This window comes from Quercus suber, unplaced genomic scaffold (genome assembly GCF_002906115.3).
Source record: "Quercus suber isolate HL8 unplaced genomic scaffold, Cork oak 2.0 scaffold_138, whole genome shotgun sequence".
NCBI classification, from domain to species: domain Eukaryota; kingdom Viridiplantae; phylum Streptophyta; class Magnoliopsida; order Fagales; family Fagaceae; genus Quercus; species Quercus suber.
Window position 1 is genome coordinate 1,056,758 of NW_027069600.1, and position 21,118 is coordinate 1,077,875.

Genomic DNA, 21,118 nt, shown 5'->3' on the forward strand with positions numbered 1-21,118 from the left:
TGTGGGTAATAAATTTATAATAATTAAGGATAATTAAGGAACTGGAACCAATAAAAAACGTTGACTAATGGAGTGGATTTCAATTGGTCCAATCTGGACCGCACATCACGGTGAAAAAACAAAGATCGGACGGTTAAAAGAAGCTTCTGATTGGTACATCGTAAATTCCCCCCAGAAAAAGAAGAAAGATTTCTATAATACTATCTCGTTCTTCTCCGATCTCGCGCTATATTAATAAATACGCTATCAAAATAAAGAAACAAAGAATAAACTCTCACACACACACACTCTCACGTAAACCAGTTGAGAGAGAGAGAAACACAGTGAGAGAGAGAGAGAGAGAGAGAGAAGGAGGTAGGTTAGGGCAAATCTTGGTGGGTCTAGATCTTTAGAGAAACAGCCATGGCGAGAGGAGCTCTCGCTTTTCAACAACAACGACGATGGATCTCTCTGTGTCTCTTGCTGTTCTTCTTCGTCCATGTCGATGTCGCTCGCTGCTTCTACCTCCCCGGCGTCGCTCCCCAAGATTTCCAATTGGTATATGATCATTTTATCTCTCTCTCTCTTTGTTTTCTAGGGTTTCAGTTTAGATCTTGGATCCATTTTTGTTTGGATCTGTGTTGTGCAGTTGATGCTATGATTAAATTTTCTGGATTTTCTACTGTAATTATTGTGAATCGCTGCGTTTTCTTTTGCTATAAACTTATCTTACATGTTAATCTATAAAAATATATATATATATCTTTTCCTATAGGATTTGATAATTTTTTTTTTTACTTTGTATGTGTGTGTGTGTGCGCGTGTGTGGAAGGAAATTCTAAACAGTGGCGGAATTAGAAACAGTTTTGACCAATATGAAATTACATGTTTTAGGGATTTAAAATTTAGCCTGGGGAGTTGTTGACCGATGATCATCGATTCTTGAACTCTAGATCTATAAGATCTGTTACGTTTGAAGACTTATGTATTAGAAATTTGTTTTCTTGGAGCTATTGAATTCCCTGGATACTTGCATACTTCGCTGTATCTACGAGATATGTGGACATATAGGGAGTTTGTCTCAAATCTGTAGATTAAGCAGCTTACGAACAAATGATCCCAACCCTTGGTATCTGTGTTTTTCGGTATGTTGGATTTTATTGACTTCCAAAGTTTTTTCTAAAGGGGTTCCATAAGATGTGTAGATTGAGCATGCTTGCCAACAAACCTGTTATATGAATGCGATTTAAGTTTAGATATATTTCATTGAATTTGAATGCTCATGTGTATACTTTTATAGAAAGAAAAAAGAATGTTGCATATACCGGCATGGGATTTTTTGATCCAATGATATTAGAAAGTATGAACTTTTTTTTACTCTGGTTACCTAGTACTCCTGCGTTGGTAGAAATCTAGCTGTTTTAGTGGTTATATGATGATAATGAAATCCTCACATATGTTATCTCATGCTTTGGATGTTTGCCAATTGATGTAACCACATTCCTCTGTTGTGATGCTAAAACCAATTTTGGATAAATTGAGATCCTTTTGATGTTTAAAATTTTATTTTACATTGGCTGCAGGGGGATGAGTTGAAGGTGAAAGTGAACAAATTGACCTCTACTAAAACTCAGCTTCCTTACTCGTACTATTCCCTCCCATATTGTCCTCCAGAGAAGATAGTTGACAGTGCCGAGAATCTTGGGGAGGTTCTTCGTGGTGATCGTATTGAAAACTCTCCTTATGTGGTCAGTTAGATTTTTTGTACGAATTATTTTTCCTCTTGTTTAGTCAATATGTTTGGCTATTGAGCTGCTGATCACTTTTGTTTGTTGTAGTTTAAAATGAGAGAACCACAGATGTGCAATGTTTTATGTCGAGTAACTCTCAATGCGAAAACTGCAAAGGCGTTCAAGGAAAAGATAGATGATGAGTATCGGGTGAACATGTAAGGCAGTAATGTAGAGGATTTTGAATGTGAATTATAATCTTATGTGAATAAACAGCTAACTTTATGACAATTTTTTTGGTTACCTTTGTTCCATATGTCAAGGATTTTGGATAATCTTCCTCTGGTTGTCCCTATAAGAAGGCCTGATCAGGAAAATTCTATTGTGTATCAACATGGCTTCCATGTGGGTCTGAGGGGACAGTATGCAGGGGTAAGAAGTGGAGCAATTACCATTTGTTTTAACTAGTAGGCTAAAACTTTTAGCAATGTAGTCATCCAAGCAATTTTTATTTTTTACTCTTTAATATAATTATTTGCAGAGCAAGGAAGAAAAACATTTTATCCACAATCACTTAACCTTTACAGTCAAGATTCATAAAGATCCAGTGACAGAATTATCAAGGATTGTCGGATTTGAGGTCAGACCATTCAGGTAAGATTATGATTCCTCTCCATATCATCTGTTTATCAATTTCTGCTAATTTCTCTTCAATAATATTTTTTGCCTGTATAATAATGATATTTTATAATTTTTCTAAGCACAGTATCAGGCATGTATATGATGGTCAATGGAATGAAAAGACCCGTTTAAAAACTTGTGATCCTCATGCAAAAGTCTTGGTTACCAACTCCGAAACTCCTCAAGAGGTTGAAGATAAGAAGGAAATTATATTTACGTATGATGTTAACTTCGAGGTCAGTTACCATACCTCTTAGTAAAGGAAGAACTTTGCTGTTTGCCATTGGGTTTATTATGATATTCTCTTTTTGATTATCTTGCCCTTTGTTAAACCCTGCAGGAGAGTGATGTGAAATGGGCATCTCGGTGGGATACCTATCTTCTGATGGCTGATGATCAAATTCACTGGTTCTCAATTGTTAATTCTTTGATGATTGTTCTTTTCCTCTCGGGCATGGTGGCTATGATCATGTTGCGGACACTTTACCGGGACATCTCCAAGTACAACCAGTTAGAGACTCAGGAAGAAGCCCAAGAAGAGACAGGGTGGAAACTGGTGCATGGGGATGTTTTCAGGCCTCCATCAAACCCAGACTTACTATGTGTTTACGCTGGGACAGGAGTTCAGTTTTTTGGGATGATCGTTGTCACTATGATGTTTGCTGTCCTTGGATTCCTCTCTCCCTCAAACCGAGGTGGATTGATGACGGCCATGCTTTTACTCTGGGTCTTTATGGGACTGTTTGCTGGATATTTTGCAGCCCGCCTCTATAAGATGTTCAAGGGGGCAGAATGGAAGAAAATTGCTCTTAAAACAGCTTTCTTGTTTCCTGCAACTGTCTTTGCGATTTTCTTCATCCTGAATGCTGTAATTTGGGGGCAGAGGTCCTCTGGGGCAGTGCCATTTGGAACCATGTTTGCTCTGGTTTTCTTGTGGTTTGGCATCTCAGTTCCCCTTGTATTTGTGGGTAGTTATGTGGGTTTTAGGAAGCCAGCAATTGAGGATCCTGTGAAAACCAATAAGATCCCTAGGCAGATCCCTGAACAGGCTTGGTACATGAACCCAGCATTCTCCATCTTAATTGGAGGCATACTCCCCTTTGGTGCCGTCTTTATCGAGCTCTTTTTCATCCTCACTTCAATATGGTTGCAACAGTTCTATTACATATTTGGGTTCCTCTTCATTGTCTTCCTCATCCTTATTGTCACATGTGCCGAGATTACAATTGTACTTTGCTACTTCCAGCTGTGCAGTGAGGACTACCTCTGGTGGTGGAGGTCGTATTTGACTTCGGGTTCCTCTGCACTCTATCTTTTCCTCTACGCTGCCTTCTACTTCTTTACTAAGCTTGAGATCACAAAGCCGGTGTCTGGGATGTTGTACTTTGGCTACATGCTGATTGCCTCATACTCATTTTTCGTGCTGACTGGTACAATTGGTTTCTATGCATGCTTCTGGTTCACAAGGCTTATCTACTCATCAGTGAAGATTGATTAGTTAATTTTTGCAAAGTGAGGAATGTGGCTGTTTGTTACCACCTGAGGAAGCGCACAGAATTACCACTTGGGATAAGAAACACGGTGAACCCTTCTGGACCTACCATTCGGGTTCAGTTTTGAATTTTAAAATCATAGAAATTGTTATTATTGTTTAGTCTTCTCTATATACAGGTTCTTTGGCAGTTCTTAGTTTCTCCCTTCCCTCTTCCCCCTTTTCCTTTTGTTTCCAATTCTTTGTTCTCATTGTCTTCTTGTTCTGTATTAAACATTTGCCCAAATGGCCTACTTTAGAAATGAAAAACAGATTCTTGTATCAACTGCCAGTTGTTTATCTGTTTGTTGTAGCTGCAGCCGAATTCCTTAAAACCAATCAATTTATGCTTTTTGATAATACAATAAAGATGGAAGATCAATTTATGGTGCCCTGTGCTATAATTGTCCTCAAATCTGTGTAGTTTAGTAGTATATCTATTCTTCTCTCTACACTACTATGTTTATTTCTATAGTAAAAATACTTTTGACCCTTGTTCGAGGTGGATCGGTCAAAGATTATCTATTGCAACTTTTAGCCAAGCATAGAGGCCTGAAGATAAAAGATGACACGGGCAGTTTAGCTGACAGGTTATTCGATTGAAACTGTTTAAGCAAAATGAACTCCTTACCTTTATAACTAGCTAAATTTAAGGCATATTGGCAGTTGTGAATGCCACTAAGTTATAGCAAAACACATGTTTTAAGCTGTTATTGGTAGTTGTCAAATGTTATACCATTATGTTATAGCAATACTCAAATGTTTTAACTTCAAACTGGGGCAGTACTTAGGATGGGACTTGAAGACCTTAAGACTCCTGTACTGACAATTACCTTGACTTTGAAAACACCTTCATTGCCAACACAAATTAAGGAGACAAAGGATCACATTGTCTCAAACTACCACCGAGGACCCCAAAATTCATAGGGACACCAAGAACAAATAGGCAATGTAAAGCTTAAATATCTTGAAATTGACTTTTCAACAACGATTCAGTCTTCTCCATCTCCCTTGAAATTCTTAGGTTCATGGTCGTGATATTTCAACGCTAATCAGTTTATTGTAGCATAATTTGTGAACAAATTTAACTAGTATGTGTATATGTCATACGAACTCGGATATCAGGACATCCTACTTAGATCTTACGTCCTCCCAAAACTTGGTGGTAACCTAACAAACATCATCTATTTTTGGGACTTGATTTTAACACAACCTTCTTTCATTTTGTTGTTCACCCTGGCCTGCTTCCCTTCCTTTTATTTACTTTAGTTATTTTAATTTATTTGAGAGAAATTCCACTTTAATGCTTTATGGGGGGTTTCAAATTAGATTCTATAGTTTTAGAAGTCACAAATTAAACCCTAAACCTTTTTTCAATTCAAACCCTATGCTCGTGCAATTAGTGACAAAGAAAGAGAAAAGAGAAGGTTTGAATTGAAACATATTAAGTTAAATTTAATTTGTAACTAATGAAATATTAGGATTAATTTGAAAATCCCCTAAACTATAGGGTTTAATTTGCACCTTCTAAAACAATAGTATTTAGCGTGCCTTTGGCATGCTGAAAAACAGTTGTGTTTCTATGTTTTGCTTAATTTTGTGAGTCCTTTTTCACTGTTCATGAGTCCCATAACTAAAAGAAAAAAACGCAGATTATTTTGACAAAATGGTGCGTTTAGCAACGGATAGTTTTTGAATTTGGCATTTCTCTTCAATCGTATCTTGCAAGAAGATCTCCCTTCTTCTTCCTCATCAATACCCCAAGTTCGTCCTCAAGCTCTTAAATTTTACATCTACCACCAATTGCCCCAATTTATGCGAAGTATCTGATACACAAAAACTCTCTGGAACAACCTTTATTCGAATAAAGTGATACAAACTCTCTGGAACAACACTTATCACTGTGATTTTCTTGGCTGTGAGAGTCTATCCACCACAAAACTAATGTTGCCGCTGTAAGGGTATCTCAGAGATACCGATGTCATACTACTGTAAGTTGTATTTAAATTTTTGGAGTTTTCTGATGTGTCGGTGTGTTTTCTCTTTTTGTTGGGTGTGGCCGAATTTTGCATGAACAAAATTTCAATGGAATTTTGTGGGTTTGTTTGTGGGTTTTGTATTTTTGTGTGACTTATTCATGGGTTCCTCTGTGTTTCATATTTTGTGGGAGTCTTCCTATCTTTGAAGTGGCTCTAATTGAAGTGCAATTAATTGTTTGTTGAAATGCCTCTATGAGCTATCTATGGAAATAAAATATATCTGTTGAAGTAATTGCTGGTTCATGGTGAAATTTTCTCTTTTAAGCATATTCTTTATGGCTTGGTTAGCAGGTTAAGTGAATCTTTCGCCTTGCTGGGAGAGTGGCTTTTCCTTTTCTAGTTTTCTTTCTCTGAACTTTGTATTCATAATCAAGTGCAATTTGTATTAAGCAAAAAGCAAAACGTAAATGTCCCACAAGTGGTCAAATGCTAGAGCAGCTCTAGATCTCTTATTAAGCAGAAAAAACTCCTTCAGCGTGGAAAGAATCCACAAATTTACTCTTAATTTGAAACCCTCCCTAAATATTACAATGCAATTTTTTTCTTTTATTTTTCTGCTTTATAATTTATTTTAATCGGGGAAAAAAAAAGAGAGTTAATTATTTATGCAACAATGTCTAGGAAATGTAACCAACCACACGACTTCATGATGTGTGGCACTAGCAAGCTTAAAGGTTTGATGGAAAGCAAGCAAGTAGCAACACAAGCATACAATCTTTTACATTTTCTTCCCTCAAACATACAAGCACTATTTCAAGTTGTATTATACATTGTTTTTTAGGCAGAGTATTATCACAAAAAAAAAATTCAGTCATCAGCGTATCAAACGAATTATTTTACATCACAAAGTCAGTCTGCATCATCAGCAGTAAAATCAGGCTCAGAAGGCTTCTGCAGTTTCACTAATTCCCTAGCTGTCCTTGCATTTCGATTTCGGTGAACACCACGAAGAGCATTTGCTGCAAACCTGGAAGCTAAGAAAGTGGCACCAATACTAAATGAACCTCCAACACTGCTGTGGCTTCCTTCTGATGCTTCTGCTTCTTCTTCTTCTTTGCGCCGAAGCTCGGCATTCTTCCTCTTGTGATATCTGCGCCATGCTGCTTGGATAAAGCATGCAGCCCAAGTTCTCCACTGCTGTGAGTAGAAACGGAAGGTGTGTTGAACCTGTCTACTGTGAAGGCGTCTAAATTGACTTGCCACAAATTTCAACTCTTCAGCTATTAGGGCAAAAGCCTCAACTTCAGTTAAAGCCTTCACTGTCCGAGTAGAAGATGGGAGGTTAGCTCCCGATTTGGGATCCAGTGCCCAGGTCAGAAGCTCCTCCCCACAGAAATCACCTTCTTTAAGAAAACTGCGGTTGAAAAACCCACTCCTCCCACCATCTGTGGTTACACTCTCGAGGCGACCACGTATGATAAAAAGCATCTGATCAACTGGATCTCCTTCCCGGACTATGTAAGTACTCTCTGTGAATAAACATGGTTTCAGTCGCTCACAAATGGCATCAAGCAATCTCTCGTCCATATTGTCGAATAGAGGAACCTATGATTACCAGCAAAACAATTAATGACATTCACAAAGCCACATGCCACAGCTCCAATTATGAAGAGGGTAGTAGGATAAGAAAAGGCAAAGAGCACAGTCCCATAGAGTGACAACAAAGACAGACACCACTTCTCAAGAACACAATATATCCCTCCTTAATAACAAACCTAAGAACAGTTTGTTATTCAGACAAATAGACAAGTCAGCTCAAGAAAACCCTTGTTCAATTACTTAGGGTCATGAATTAATTGGAAAAGAATTAAGAATAAATTGGTAAAAAGCAATTCACATTAGGACAAGTAAAGAAGCCTTTATCATTTGATGATTCATTTGACATTTATGAAATTACTGAGAAATTATTACCTTGATGCAAGCAAAAAATGACTTGCCAAGAAATTTGGTTCCAAAATTTTTGGTATGGTTGTTTTACAATAAAATTGTCACAATGCTTCGTTAAAGGATCTGCAAATAGGTATCCTCACCGTTGAAAGGATACAAAGATGCCAAAAAGGGATAAAAAATTTACCCTCCTCACTAAAGCGAGACAGAGGTGCCGCTTGATATCTCTCCTAAGATCCTTTGGTAGAGTCTCAACTAAATTCTGTTCGTCTACCCCACGTGTTTCCAACCACTTGTACTGATCATAACGTCTAACCCGCTCTCTTAGGTCCTGTGGGAGTAAGCGATGATGCATCCACTGTTCTGAATCACGCCTTTTAACTCTCATCTCCTCGAGCCGAATAGTTAGTGACTGAAGATAGGTCTGTCACAATAGCACAATACCCAAAGTTAAATATTCTGCTTTTCATATTACTATTAATACCATGCCGTTGTGATGCAAGGACTGAAAAAAAATGATAACCAAGCAAAATACTTTAGTGACATAATTGAAATTGAAGAATAAAATAGATACTAAAAAAAAAAAAANAACAAGTTAGTAATCAAACAAACCTTATCTTATTCCAATCTCAATTAGAGTTGAAGAGTTCTCTTCTGAAATTTAATTAAGACTCACAATTTTCATAAATGATGAAAATAATTTCAGGCATGGGATTTGTGGAAGCGAGGTGATATACTTAAATTGATGGATCCATCACTGGACTCCTCATGTCCCAAAAGTGAACTGTTCAGATACATCCACATTGGTCTCCTATGTGTGCAAGAGCGTGCAACGGATAGACCAACGATGTCAGATATCATCCCCATGCTCGCAAATGAGGCTGTGTTCCTGCCTGATCCAAAACAACTTGAGAAAACTGAAGCTGGGTTAACATTGCCTGGTGGCAAGATGGACATTGATTCGGTAAATTGTGTATCTGTAACTGTTATGGAAGCCAGATAGAGCTACTAAAAAAAAAACGATGAAACTATAAATTCTGAGGTAGAATTTTGTATATGTTACTTGTAATCCACGTGATATTTGTTACACACTTACACAAAAATTATAGGACTCTAAATAATTATTACTTTTTCAGCATGGAGATTAACTACGCCCTTCTTTATTTTCTTAAATCAATACTTCTACATCAGGATATGTTTTTTTCCACTGACGAATACTATAATCTTCTTGCTCTTTCTCACAAGCGTCAATTACTCAAAAAATTTACCAGAACAGTAATCGAAGCTTACTCTTTAAAAAATAGCCTGAAAAAGTTCCCAGTAAGAGTTTTAGGTGATTCTTTCGGTGCAAACAGTGAAAACCAGTTAAGCAACATTCACTTGGATGACTATCACATGTAATCTGCTTTGCATGTGCAGTACATAAATAAATTGGTTAAGGGTGTCCGGGGTCAGGTTTGGGGTTAACCCGGCATCCAACCCGATCATGTCAGGTTTGGGATTGTGAGGCCCAACGCCAACAGCGAGGAGTATGGGTCATCGACCGCCAAAGACCGATTGTTGTGGCGGCCAAATTGGTCTTGCCTATAGGCATGTGGTGTCAACACATGGGGGAAACGCTTCCAATTCTAGTGAAGTAGCACTGGATCTAACTGTTATCTCCCCAAATATGGCTGTGATACGGTGGGATCTCGCCAAATTTGTTAAATAATGCTGACATCAAGGGGTGAGAATGACAACTTCGAAGGAGAATAGCGGTGTTGAAGAGGAGAATGGCGGCTTGAAGGTGGCATGTGAGGAAGAACATTGGTCAAATCGAGTTTCAGATAGTGAAACCTGCTACTCGACCCACTAAGTATGCGTTTGGCATGGCTTAAAAAAGTTAGTTTTTTTTTACTATTCAACTTATTTTTGCTATTATTTATGAGTCTCATTGCACTTTTGGTACTATTCATTAGTCCCACTATACTATTTTAGCTACCTTTTAACTTTATCTATAGTATTTTCAGCAAAAAGTTTTCAATTTCAACTAAATAAACTATTCCCAAACAAACACAAAGATTGGTTGTTTTTGACAGAGACCTACTATCAACTGCCACACTGCTTGAATTGAGCCAATTTTCAGACCGATCGGCTCCAAATTGGACGAATTTATTGGGTTTGGGTTGGACAGCCCTAGAATTGATAACTTAAATAAAAACTAATTGAAAGATAGCTTCAAGGCCCACATTAAAAAAATTCAGTAGTTGCAATTAGAGGAGGGAGAAGTGAGATTTAAAACTTTGATGTTTTCGTTGGAAACTAGAAATGAGTCAATTAAGTTACAAAGCTTTTGGCATAAGTACAAAGTTATGATCTTTCAAAGCTCTAAACAATTAGTATATTGTCATCTCTAATTTTCAATATTGTTTTAATAAAATTCTTTTAAAAAATAGGATTCTTCCAATAAATAAGATTATCAAGGCAACATTATTATCTTCAAAAAACAAAATTCACCTCTACAAATTACAAACAAATTAATTTGTGAAATCCCAATAATGCATAGGGCATCTACTTCCTGAAAGTAGTAGGAACTATTCTCTAAAAGACCATAGGCTGAATCAAACTATTGACAAAGATGTAGCCATATTAGAGTCATAAAACCGTTTTGCAAAATTGAACAAGAATGTTTGGCGTCCAAAATAGTCCTAATCTATTAGGGTCCATAGATGTGTTTGCAAATCCTATTGTCAAAACACACAAAAAATTGTGTTAAAGTTAAGTCTGGGTCAAAAACTAATCAAAGATGACAAGTTTCAATCTGCTCGAAGATGGGAAGTTGACAATCTTTTACCCATATCTTTTGCATCATAATGAATTTCTAAGAGTAACCTATTTCATAGGAAAGTAAACATTCAAAGTTTCAAAACGAACACAAATTTGACCCAATTTGATTATAAATGAGGGAGATATGACCATCTAAAGTTGACACAACAATTTTGTCCCCAAGATTTCGCTCAAGTGAAAATGTTTACACTTGAGCAAAATCACGAGGTCCTAAATTCCGAATTCTACTAGAAAAAATGATTCTTGCTCAGTTCTAACCCTACGTTGTGCACCTAGGCAACATGTGCACAAATTTTAAAGGGAAAAAAAGGATGCCATACCAAAGCTAAATGCACTTGAGAGAAACTGAACCTTTCTCTATTTTCCTAATAGAAAACTCAACCACAAGTTATGCTTGTTTCACCAGAAACCTACATGTTATTTTTTCCCCAAATGGGTAATACTTGTGTCTCACATTGTACAACCTGCAGCCACAAAGAAAACAACAAGTCATCTGCCACACAGACCAAATGACTTGTCTTCATACCATTGTATGCTCTTAGGCACGAATAGCAATTACTCCACTAAACAGAAATTCGAGGACCATATTTTATTGAGGGTCTAGACAATTATTTTAAATAAGCAAATCAGTGTATGCAACCAAAGAGCCATGTTAGCTTGCAATTTTATCATGAAAAGCAATCCTAGATTTTGAAGCTGTTGAGGTAAGCCAAAATGAAGGTACCAAACAAGTAAAGAAGCAAAGTCAAAAAGGAAACAGTCAACCTAACTCCCCATATCATAAGTAATCATTCCTTCAATCCAATCTCTTATATATCTCAAAATTCCATCAAATAAAATAAATTTCAAAGTACTCTTCATAAATAAGCCTGCAAAAGGTCCCAACAAGGGTTTTGCATGATCCTTTTTGCCCAAAGTTAGAAGAAAAAAAAAACACTTAAGCAACATTCTAACTGGATGACCATTACATTATTATCCACTATATATAAGCACCACATGAAGCAAGAGGTAACATGAACTAAGAGAATAAAAACAAAATTGTGAAAAATGTCTAAGGCCCATACTTTGCCACTGAGAGAGTTCTACTGATTCTCAGGCTGATCTGGCTCTTCCTTTTCAGGATCATCCTCCTCCTCCTCTTTCTTCTCTTCCTCTTCCTCATCTTCTTCTGGAGGATCATATGGCAATGGAGGTGGTAATGGTGTTTTCATAGGGCTAAACTGGGGGAATATATCAGGTCTACGCCCCGGTTTTGGCCTCTCCCACTCCTGCCAAGTAGATTGAACTAGATTATTTATCAAAATGCCACAGACAAAAAACATTCAGAGTGAAAAAATAGACCAACTGCAAAAAAAAACTCTTAAGAACATTACTTGCTATAGGAAGTTCATGGAACCAATACTCAATCAACAGGAGAGAGGTAGCATACAAATAAAACCATCAAGTAACCCCTATGTTTAAGAATTGATGTGCAGTAAAGCTTCAAAAATGAAGACCTCATCTACTTTCAGGAAGCAGCAGGACCATTCAGTGTTAACTGAGATATAGCAACATTAGAGTCATCCAACAATTTTACCTGATTGACTTAAAATTTTAAAGCTCACTCATCAGCCAAGTCCTAAAAGAGGGGGACAACGGAAAGCTGATATCTAAAATTGCACAATCAAATGAAGTGATTTGAAGTTAGGCTTGTTAAACATGCTCAAGTAAGCCAAAACCATGATGTCCTAATCAGCATTATCACTCCAAACTTATGGTTGAAGTCAATGCACATAGTTTTCACAAATTTCAATTTTGATCTATTTAGGCCCTAAAATGTAGCAGCAATATTTATAAATTAAAAAAATTTACAAAGACCGCCACAATATACAAGCAATATTCTTTCCCAAGAATATTTATTAGCAGGATAGTGCTTACAGAGACAGCATCTTCAATTGATACATCGATAATCATGCTGACTAAAAGAAGGAACAGCAAAGCAATAAAGCAGAAAAGGGAGTCGGTGGAATGTTTGATTCAGCAAGAAAATTACGGTGGAAGATAACAGATACAAAATGACATATGCATCTAAAGCAAAACTGATTTTCTATTCTTTGGAGGCTGGATTTTCTTGCCTGTTTCCCAAGACTTGGACGCCCTGCCCATTCATGCTCGTAACTTCTTCTTTTTTTTCAAGCTGCTTTAACCCTCAACCTCACTCTGCACCTTACTCTTACAAGGGGAGATGCCATCTGAGCTAGAGTTCATAGGCATCCATCTGCTAATATATATATATATATATATATATCACAACTTACAAGGTGGTAAGTTGTGATTACCTAGCCTCCTCCGTCCCTCGGGACCAACAAGGGGCAGTACAGGAATATTCACCAGTTGTCCATCAACTTGACATCACTTTCAGATGGGCGCACCACCACCATCACTTGACAACTAGCAACCTCAGCAAGTTATGAAAAGTTAACCGAAAAATGCATGGACATAGAATCATTTTATCTATAATCTAAAACTCTCGTGAGCTCGCCACAGTCGGATAAAATTAACATCAGGGGCCGTTAAGGTGAAGTAAACACCGGGCCATAGCTGAGATTAGAACAGTGGATAACTACTCCCTCTCAAACAGGCCAAACAAACATGTCCTACCCACACTCAACGAATTAAGGACCTGTTAGTCTCTCATAGTCATAGACACAGACCATGTATGTACCTATTTAAAAGCATAAAACTTTCGAGGATATAGCTCAACAGACCTCGTTTTCAACGAAGCAAATATATATATATATATATATGAACTAGCTAATTCTAAAAACATAAATGAATTACAAAAAGTTGGCAGTAATTTCACATTTATCTATACAAATAAGGGGAAGAGAGAGAGAGAGAGACATACGATGGGGAAATCGAGAGGATTACGGCGCGTGAGTTTCTCTTCATCGGGAGCCATACGGACCACTTGCCTCTTTGCCCTCAAACGATGAGTTGAAACCACGCGCTGAGAATCGAACATTGGAATCGAGCATCTGCAGCGAACGAAGCACGCGTGGCCCACAGAAGAAGAAGAAGATGGGGATGAAGTCGAAGATGTGTATGATGGAGATAGGATAGCTAGGGTTTTGAAGCTCGGGATTGAGAGGCAAATCGAAGCCATCAATTTTTTTTTTCTACTCTCTCAATCTGTATCTGTATCGTAGTTACGCCTCTTCCTCTAGGCTATAGCTTGGTTCCACTTCCACAACACAAACCCAGCGTCGGAAAAACAAAAGCAAAACCGAACCGCCTCACCACAGTCAGTTTATTAGCGGTGAGCCAGCCAGAGCCACCCAGATTCTCATCCTTTTTGTTTTCTTTATGGCCCAATCTCAACCGACCTCAAGTACAGGTGAGATAAGGTTTAAAAAAGAAGCCCCAAAGCCCAAACCCAATTTTATCCTACTAGTTGGAGTTTTTCACATTTCGTTTGGGTCTAACCTCGGAGTCCATGATTTACAAGAGTTTTTTTTTTTTTTTTTTTTTAAATTATAAATTAAGGAAAAAAAATACAAATTGCATACTTTAAATTTGATCAAAATTCACTTTAAGACGCTAACTTTACTTTCGTACAATTGAGTCATCTAAATTTCAAATTTATTCAATTAAGACCTCTCATTAGTCTTCGTTAGTACTACTCCGTTAAGCACCCAAAAACAGTCTTTGAGTGATTTTCTGAATATTTAAGCAATACAGTATTGCTTAAATATTCAAAAAAACCACTCAAATGTTGAAACAACGCCATTTTTGGATGCTTATTGAAGCAATACTAAGAGTATCCGCATTAGTTCGCACAATTTTTTTTTTATCTATTTTAACATAATAATCTACTTTTTCTATTTTACACAATTACTTTTTAAAAACATGTACATTAGATCATGTATTATACACTCTATTTTACTTAAATAATTATTTTTCTTTACTATTATTATTTTCATTAATATATATCTCTCTCATCTCAAATGGGTCTCTCTCAACTCACAGCTCCTGCTCCTCCTAGCTCTCTACCTCTGTCTCATCTCAAACCCACACACACTCACACACAAGGGCGAGGCCATATCAATAGGAATGGCAATAGGTCCAGCGTATTTGTACGAGGTGCTTTTTTAAGTTGATTTGAATTTTTTGTTGGGTTTGGTTTGGAGTTGATTTTGAGTTGGGTTTTTTTTTATTTTTTTTTATTTTTATGGTTTTAGTTGGTTTTGGTTTGATTTTTTGTTGATTTTGGGTAGATTTTGTGTTTGGATTATCAAGCGTTGTAATGGGTTGTAGACTTGTAGTGGTGGTGGTGGGTAGAGAGAGTATGATGAGAGTGACAAGTTAGAGAAAAAAAGATTAAAATCATAGGATAGACAGCTACAATAATAGTATAAATATACACAGTCACTAAAGTAAACACATAAATATACACATTTATAAACTCACTCATACAAGTAGTTTTTGTGCAAAAATGTGTAAATTTGACACATTTTTCTATTATATATCCGCTAATGGGAATGCTCTAATAGAGACATAATAAAAATTAGCCCCACTTTTCTAGCATTCTACTTACAATAAGGACATAATAATAGTAGATTCCAATTAGCTCAACCGATAAAATCTCTAATGATTAAGCAAGGGATCTAAGGTTTAATCTTGGCCTACTCCAAACCGACTGGTATCTTGGTCTGATAATAAAAAAAACTATTATCAAGAACGAATGCCTTTAACTGGAATAAAAATATTTTCTATCCTCCCAACATTTTCTATCTTTTCATTTTTATCAATATTTTCTATCCTCAGCAAAGACCACATTTAGGATGCACCATTTTGCTCTCTCAAACTATAATTGTTCAAAAATAAATAAATAATTGGTCAATATTATACGAACGTTAAACAAAGCTAGCTCCATCCAAATTAATGAGATTATCTTAAATTAAGCAATGTACCTAATGTCTCATAATTTTTTTAAAAAAAAAAGTAATATGCCTAGTGCACGACTTTGCATAGCTCGGAGAGATGCTTGCAAGACACAAGCTACAAACTGCATTCAAGTGAGTACCATCACAAACTATGTCTCATACAACGACTTTGCTGGTTTAGGGTTAATTGACTTTCTTTTTCTTTTCTTATTTTCATTTCAAAAGAAGTGTTAGGGGGGGAGGCTAAAGCAGAATCTAAGCATGAAGTAACATTCCATTAGTTCTCTCCATAGCTTCCTTAGCAGTTAGCACTCACATTATAAATAGGGGATTTAAGTGATCAAAGAAAGGCTTCCTTGATGTGTCCCCTAAGAAGAGCTACTAGGGCTCCCACAACATCAATAATAAATCGCTTTCTTGGTCTTCTCTTTTAGATTGGTTTGAGCATTGTAATTTGAGAAGTTGATTGTATTGTTCCAATAGTATACTCCCTGTTAAGGCAAAAAGAAATTTCTTATGTTATAAACCACCATACTACATTTTATCACGAGCATAGAGTAAATTAAAAAAAGTTCATCCCTGTCAGCTCACTTGAAAGTTTGAAACTGACAATTTTCAAACTTTAGCTTTCCGCTTCCCTATCCGCTTTCGTGCTAACAATGATTTCCTCAAAGATACATACCCTTCATCCTCACTATCTTCACTATCCAGAACAATTACCGATTCAGAAACTGGTGATTTGTCTTCTGTATTCTGTTGCTTGGTCCCCTCATCAATCTTCACATTGTGATCGTGATTCAACTTCTGCTTGTTATCACACCTGTAATCCCGTTGCAAGGGCAGGTCCTTGGATGGATCTTCAGAGAGTTTCTGGGAGCGTGACAGCAACTGCCTGTTATCATCATTGCTCCCTTGTAATTGAGTGAGGGGACCAAGTGACAGCTTTCGACCAATTCCACAATTCTTATAACTCACATTTAAGCCACTAATCTCTGATCCGCTTTCAAAATGCTTCCCTACCTTTGATACCATTGAGGGCATAGATGAACTCAGAGAAGGGCTTTTGGGATGTGGAAGTGGTGTCTGGTGAACTGGAACCACATTTTCCTTGTTATCCTTTTCTTGAATCTGAGATAAGCCCCTGAACCCCAATGAAAGCTTCTTGCCAACAGAACAGGGCTTCTTAGAATTTATACCATGGTAGCCATTTCCCATTCCATCGATAAAACCCTTATGAGGCAGTTCAATATGTTTAGCAGCCATAGGAAGTGGCAAGGTCTCATGAGAAGCATATGAATGGAACTCAGAGGGTGATGGTTGAGGGATCACAATCATTTCTTCATTACAACCATCTCTTATCTGACAGGTGTCCGAAGATATTCCCTGTGGCTGCTTTTTGCCAGCAGTCAGCTTCTTTGATCTCATGTTTATGCTGTCATTTATTGATTTACTACCTTGCTCTTCATGATCATAATGGTTTCCAACCTTCATCATTGATGACCCTGAAGAAGCCACAAAAGGCTTCTGAGGGTTAGGTGATGGACAGCGATTTAGTACCAAATTCTCCTTGTCATGGCCATCTCTGTTCTGGAATTGACCAAAGTTTTCCAGTGATAGTTTCTGCCTGGTTTCACATAGCTTATCCTGACCCTGATTGTACTCATCATTCATGTCTATTGGCCCTTTTCTGGTTCCTTCTAGTTCCCTCTGGTCCTTGTAATTAGAAGGTACCGTGTGGTCATTAGGCACCTCATTCAGTTTCCCATCACCATCCCTTTTCAGGGTAGAACCTGAGGACTCCAGTGACAGCTTCCACCTAGTCCCACATAACTTCTTATGGCCTACACCATACTCATTTACTTCATGTCTTGACTCCATTCCAGCTGTTTTTACTTCCATCTGGAAAATAAATTTACAAATGAAAAGGCGCTTCAACTTGGGTAACGAAGGGAAAGAGAAAGCAAGAGAGAATTTAACCAATTGTATACTAGTACCATGCTTGTATTTGTGTTAGTTGGAATGCTTTGACTGCTACAAGCATTCCCACTGACTCCAACCCTGGCATATTTCTCAGTCATGGATCGAGCTTTTTGGTCAAAGGCTTGTCTGTTATATTTGTACTCCCTACTCTGCACGTTTACTCAAACATAAATAAAAACAAGGAGACCTCATTAGCCAGTACTAGTTCTCCAAACATTTATGTGAAAAGAAACTTACTGCTTCACACATTAAGCCATCATCAGGATTGGGTTCACTCAGTAGCAACCCTATGCTTGTAAGCACAGTTGAAATGTTTAATGATGGTTGCCATGCCCCCTGCTAGGATTACAATGAAGACCAATAAATCACAACATCTCAACAGTATTTCACCCATTAAACATTTCAATGAATTAGACTATTGGATATGGCACAAAACACATCTTGCTGCTGACCAACCAAAAAAAAAATACTCCCAAGCAATTACATTTGTCAATCAGTTTGTCAATAATAATTCAACTATTGAGCTAAGGTCGTCTTTCAGAATTATAAGCTTGACCACCTGAACATTAACTCTTGGAGTGTAATTCAGAAAATATGAAAGATACAGATCATATAGATTGGTTTTTACTAAAAGGTGACTGCAAGACAAATTGATCAAATATCTAGAATTTAGATATAAAGCTACAAACTAATCCTCGATCTTTGGATTTATGATTCAGTCGTTTACCTAGTAATGCATATATATATATATATATATGCATATATGCATTACTAGGCAACGGCTAAAAGAACTCAAAAGCTATCACATTGAATAAGGACAGCCATTTACATATTCAGATGACCGACTAGAAGCTTCCTAAATAGAGTCATCAAGTACTTAGATCTAAATTACAAAAGTAGAACACATCTATAACCAAAACCAAAACATGAATGCAAACAACTTCAGAAACTTAAACAGCTTAACTCATTGAAACATTCTACAGCGCCTCAAATTTTTCCTACAACTATCTAATGTAGAATATAGACATTTGTAACACTAAATCACAAGCATCAAACGTTTTCAAACCCAATCTATGTTCACAAATCTGAGAAACTAGTAAGGAATGTCCATTAGGAACAACATTGCAGGTTTTTGCGTTTTTTGTTTTTTTTAATATTGCCATGTAAGCAAGAATTATAACCACAAGACTACAGAATGACTAATTTGGTATGTATACAAATTTTAAGTACTAAAATTTAGACATCACTTAGCATAAATCTACACTATGCGTAACCCTAATAAGTAACAGTCAATTTTTACAAATTTTAACATGCAATTAGAAAGCTCACCTTGGGGGGAAGATTAAGAATGTCAAGGCAAATTCGGCCTCCGTTGTCGATATTAGGGTGGTAGATGGGTGTCACAAACGTCACACTTGGAGGCTGAAATGGGTATCTGCAACTCCAAGAAAACAAATAGAAATCCACAATTGTCACTAAAAAAAATATATATATATACCCAATTGAACAAAGCAATTAGAAACCATGTTTTAAGTATAATTTGACAAAACCTTTCTGGTATTTGAATCTTAATGTGAAACATCCCTTTGGCGTATACAGTCCCTTCAGGACCTTCAATCTCTAAAAACACCAACCCACCACCACAAAATTAAACCCAAAATAGAGAAAGTAAGAAAAAAAAAGAATTAAAGATTTAAGAAATGGAAAATAGTATACAAGATAGCCAAATAGGGACTTACGGGCATCGATGGCGGACAAGGAGGGAGAAGAAGAGGAGGAGAGAAGTGGGAACGACGCGCCGGGAGGAGGGTCGGTGAGGAGGAGCTTGAGTTCCTTTTGCATTCGGAGGTCGAGCCTCGCTGCCTGAGCCATTTTACGCTAATTTTGGTGTAAAACTTGCTGATGGGTTTTTCGTTGTTGTTGTTGTTTTTTTTTTTTTTTCTCTGGGTTTGAAATTTGTCCAAAAAAAGTGTGTGGTCTGTGAAGTAAAAAAAAAAAAAGAAAAAAGAGCGGGAGGTGGAATTGGGATGAATGTGCACCGTTGGATTTGTAAGTCTTATCTAGGACGATACAGTGATTAGTGATCTGGAAAATATTTTGGATTAAACATTGACGGTGGAAATCATCTGATGTCGTTGAAAAGGGTGGGCTCCGCAAGACACTGGCAAAGTTTAAAAATGAAAAATGGTTTTTGTTGAGAGTGGGATTTGAACCCACGCCCTTTCGGACCAGAACCTTAATCTGGCGCCTTAGACCAACTCGGCCATCTCAACTATTTTTTTTTTTTTTTCTTATCCAAAAAGATGTTAACTATTTTTTTTTTTGAAACAAACTCTCGCGCGCACACAAGAGAGAGGAAAGAGATTCTAACACGAATGCACACCACAATTTTCACTAAAAAAATCATAAACTTTTAAAGGAGGGTTATTTAGTTTTGGAAAGTTGCTATGGAACTTTTAAGGTAACACCAACTGTTATATATGTTACCAAAAGTTTCATCTTTGAGTAATTAAGGTATTGTTGAAAGCATGAACTTAACTATGACTAGAATTTTATGTCTAATTATGGTTCTTGAGATTAATTAATATAGGAAAATGAGTTGATATGAAATAATTGAGTGTTACCTTGTAAGTGAAGGTTCCTACTGAAAGTTTAGTTTCAGACGTATACAGAATGTATATGAAGTTAAATTGATGCTAGTGTCCCTTTATAACATTTTTAGCATTTTGATTCCAATGGTATCGAATGTTATATCTTAATGCCTCTTGAAATGGAATGTTCAAAGTGCAAGTTGAATTGATATATTGTGATAAATATTAAGAGCATTAGAGCGGTGGCATTAGGGGGTGTAAAACCCCCAAATTGCTATTTTAGATTCACACAAGCCTAAAACCTAGTTTACCCAGGTTGTTATTGCTAAAACATTTTAGCATCTATAAACAATAAGTTTGTATATATAGGAATTACTAGGGCATGTATGTAATACTAAAATAATATTATTTTATTCTCTCTCTCTCTCTCTCTCTCTCGTGGTGGTGGTGGTGGATTGGCGATGGGGTTAGTGGGTTGTGATTTGGGCGGTAGTGGGTTCAGTGGTTGTGGTTGGCCGAGTTTAGGTGGAAATTAGGTTGGTGTTTGCAATTTGCAATCTAGGTTTTGGTGGTGTGAGTTGGTGGTTGTTTGTTTGGGTTTTATGTTTCAATTCGGTGTTCCAATGGTGGTGGCGGGGGTTTGGTGTTTCAAGGGTGGTGTTGGTTGTGTGTTTCGGTGGTTAGTAGTTGTTTTGGTTGGGTGTTTCAGTGGATGGTGGCTATTTAATTTGGGTGTTCTAGTGGTTGGTTTTGGTGTTTCAGCGATGGCTAAGTTTCAGTTGTAGGTGGTTATTGGGTTTGTTGTGGTGGTGTAGCAGTGACGTGGTGATGGGTTTGGGTTTGTTGTGATTTTTCGGTTGGTTTTGAGTGATTTTGGTATGAATTTGTTGGGATTTTGCTATGTTGATTTTGGGTCTGAGATTGCTTGTTGATTGTGGTATGGGTTTGG

General features: G+C 37.1%; 4 protein-coding genes and 1 non-coding gene across 6 annotated transcripts; 1 reads left to right on the forward strand and 4 right to left on the reverse strand.

Moving 5' to 3' along the window:
• Positions 1-249: 249 nt before the first annotated feature.
• LOC136068877 (transmembrane 9 superfamily member 10) lies at positions 250-4,207 on the forward strand. Its single transcript, XM_065776678.1, has 7 exons — positions 250-537; positions 1,563-1,727; positions 1,818-1,927; positions 2,033-2,141; positions 2,251-2,363; positions 2,476-2,626; positions 2,731-4,207. The coding sequence occupies exons 1-7, from the start codon at positions 403-405 to the stop codon at positions 3,886-3,888; spliced, it is 1,941 nt and encodes a 646-aa protein (XP_065632750.1). The 5' UTR covers positions 250-402; the 3' UTR covers positions 3,889-4,207.
• A 2,448-nt stretch (positions 4,208-6,655) lies between these two features.
• On the reverse strand, positions 6,656-8,298 carry LOC136068878 (probable cyclic nucleotide-gated ion channel 6). Its single transcript, XM_065776679.1, has 2 exons — positions 8,035-8,298; positions 6,656-7,505 (listed from the first exon to the last, which is right to left on the reverse strand). Exons 1-2 carry the CDS (start codon positions 8,233-8,235, stop codon positions 6,810-6,812), a joined length of 897 nt encoding a protein of 298 aa, XP_065632751.1. The 5' UTR covers positions 8,236-8,298; the 3' UTR covers positions 6,656-6,809.
• A 3,123-nt stretch (positions 8,299-11,421) lies between these two features.
• On the reverse strand, positions 11,422-14,043 carry LOC112013915 (uncharacterized). The gene is made up of 2 exons (XM_024046293.2): positions 13,561-14,043; positions 11,422-11,941 (listed from the first exon to the last, which is right to left on the reverse strand). The coding sequence occupies exons 1-2, from the start codon at positions 13,816-13,818 to the stop codon at positions 11,756-11,758; spliced, it is 444 nt and encodes a 147-aa protein (XP_023902061.1). The 5' UTR covers positions 13,819-14,043; the 3' UTR covers positions 11,422-11,755.
• Positions 14,044-16,092: 2,049 nt separating this feature from the next.
• On the reverse strand, positions 16,093-19,539 carry LOC112013930 (uncharacterized). Of its 2 annotated transcripts, none has more exons than XM_024046311.2 (6): positions 19,318-19,539; positions 19,129-19,198; positions 18,908-19,013; positions 17,816-17,914; positions 17,593-17,727; positions 16,093-17,497 (listed from the first exon to the last, which is right to left on the reverse strand). In XM_024046311.2, exons 1-6 carry the CDS (start codon positions 19,448-19,450, stop codon positions 16,214-16,216), a joined length of 1,827 nt encoding a protein of 608 aa, XP_023902079.1. In that variant the 5' UTR covers positions 19,451-19,539; the 3' UTR covers positions 16,093-16,213. The 2 variants fall into 2 exon arrangements, with proteins under 2 accessions (XP_023902079.1, XP_023902078.1); XM_024046310.2 differs by having other exon boundaries at positions 17,816-17,917.
• Positions 19,540-19,770: 231 nt separating this feature from the next.
• Positions 19,771-19,851, reverse strand: TRNAL-AAG (transfer RNA leucine (anticodon AAG)). Its single transcript has one exon. It is a non-coding gene; the product is annotated as a tRNA-Leu (tRNA).
• Between the last annotated feature and the right edge of the window lie 1,267 nt (positions 19,852-21,118).

Bases quoted from the DNA above. Each gene is read 5' to 3' on its own strand.
- LOC112013930 (XM_024046310.2), bottom strand. From the start codon at position 19,450: ATGGCTCAGGCAGCGAGGCTCGACCTCCGAATGCAAAAGGAACTCAAG. The intron at 19,014-19,128 runs GTTTTGTCAAAT...TTGGAGTTGCAG, and splicing joins AAGATTCAAATACCAGAAAG to ATACCCATTTCAGCCTCCAA. The intron at 17,498-17,592 runs GTACTAGTATAC...TTTATTTTCCAG, and splicing joins CTAACACAAATACAAGCATG to ATGGAAGTAAAAACAGCTGG.
- LOC112013915 (XM_024046293.2), bottom strand. From the start codon at position 13,818: ATGGCTTCGATTTGCCTCTCAATCCCGAGCTTCAAAACCCTAGCTATC. The intron at 11,942-13,560 runs GTATGTCTCTCT...TCTACTTGGCAG, and splicing joins ATCCTCTCGATTTCCCCATC to GAGTGGGAGAGGCCAAAACC.
- LOC136068878 (XM_065776679.1), bottom strand. From the start codon at position 8,235: ATGAGAGTTAAAAGGCGTGATTCAGAACAGTGGATGCATCATCGCTTA. The intron at 7,506-8,034 runs GTAAATTTTTTA...TGGTAATCATAG, and splicing joins GTCTCGCTTTAGTGAGGAGG to GTTCCTCTATTCGACAATAT.
- LOC136068877 (XM_065776678.1), top strand. From the start codon at position 403: ATGGCGAGAGGAGCTCTCGCTTTTCAACAACAACGACGATGGATCTCT. The intron at 2,364-2,475 runs GTAAGATTATGA...TTCTAAGCACAG, and splicing joins TTTGAGGTCAGACCATTCAG to TATCAGGCATGTATATGATG. The intron at 2,627-2,730 runs GTCAGTTACCAT...TAAACCCTGCAG, and splicing joins CGTATGATGTTAACTTCGAG to GAGAGTGATGTGAAATGGGC.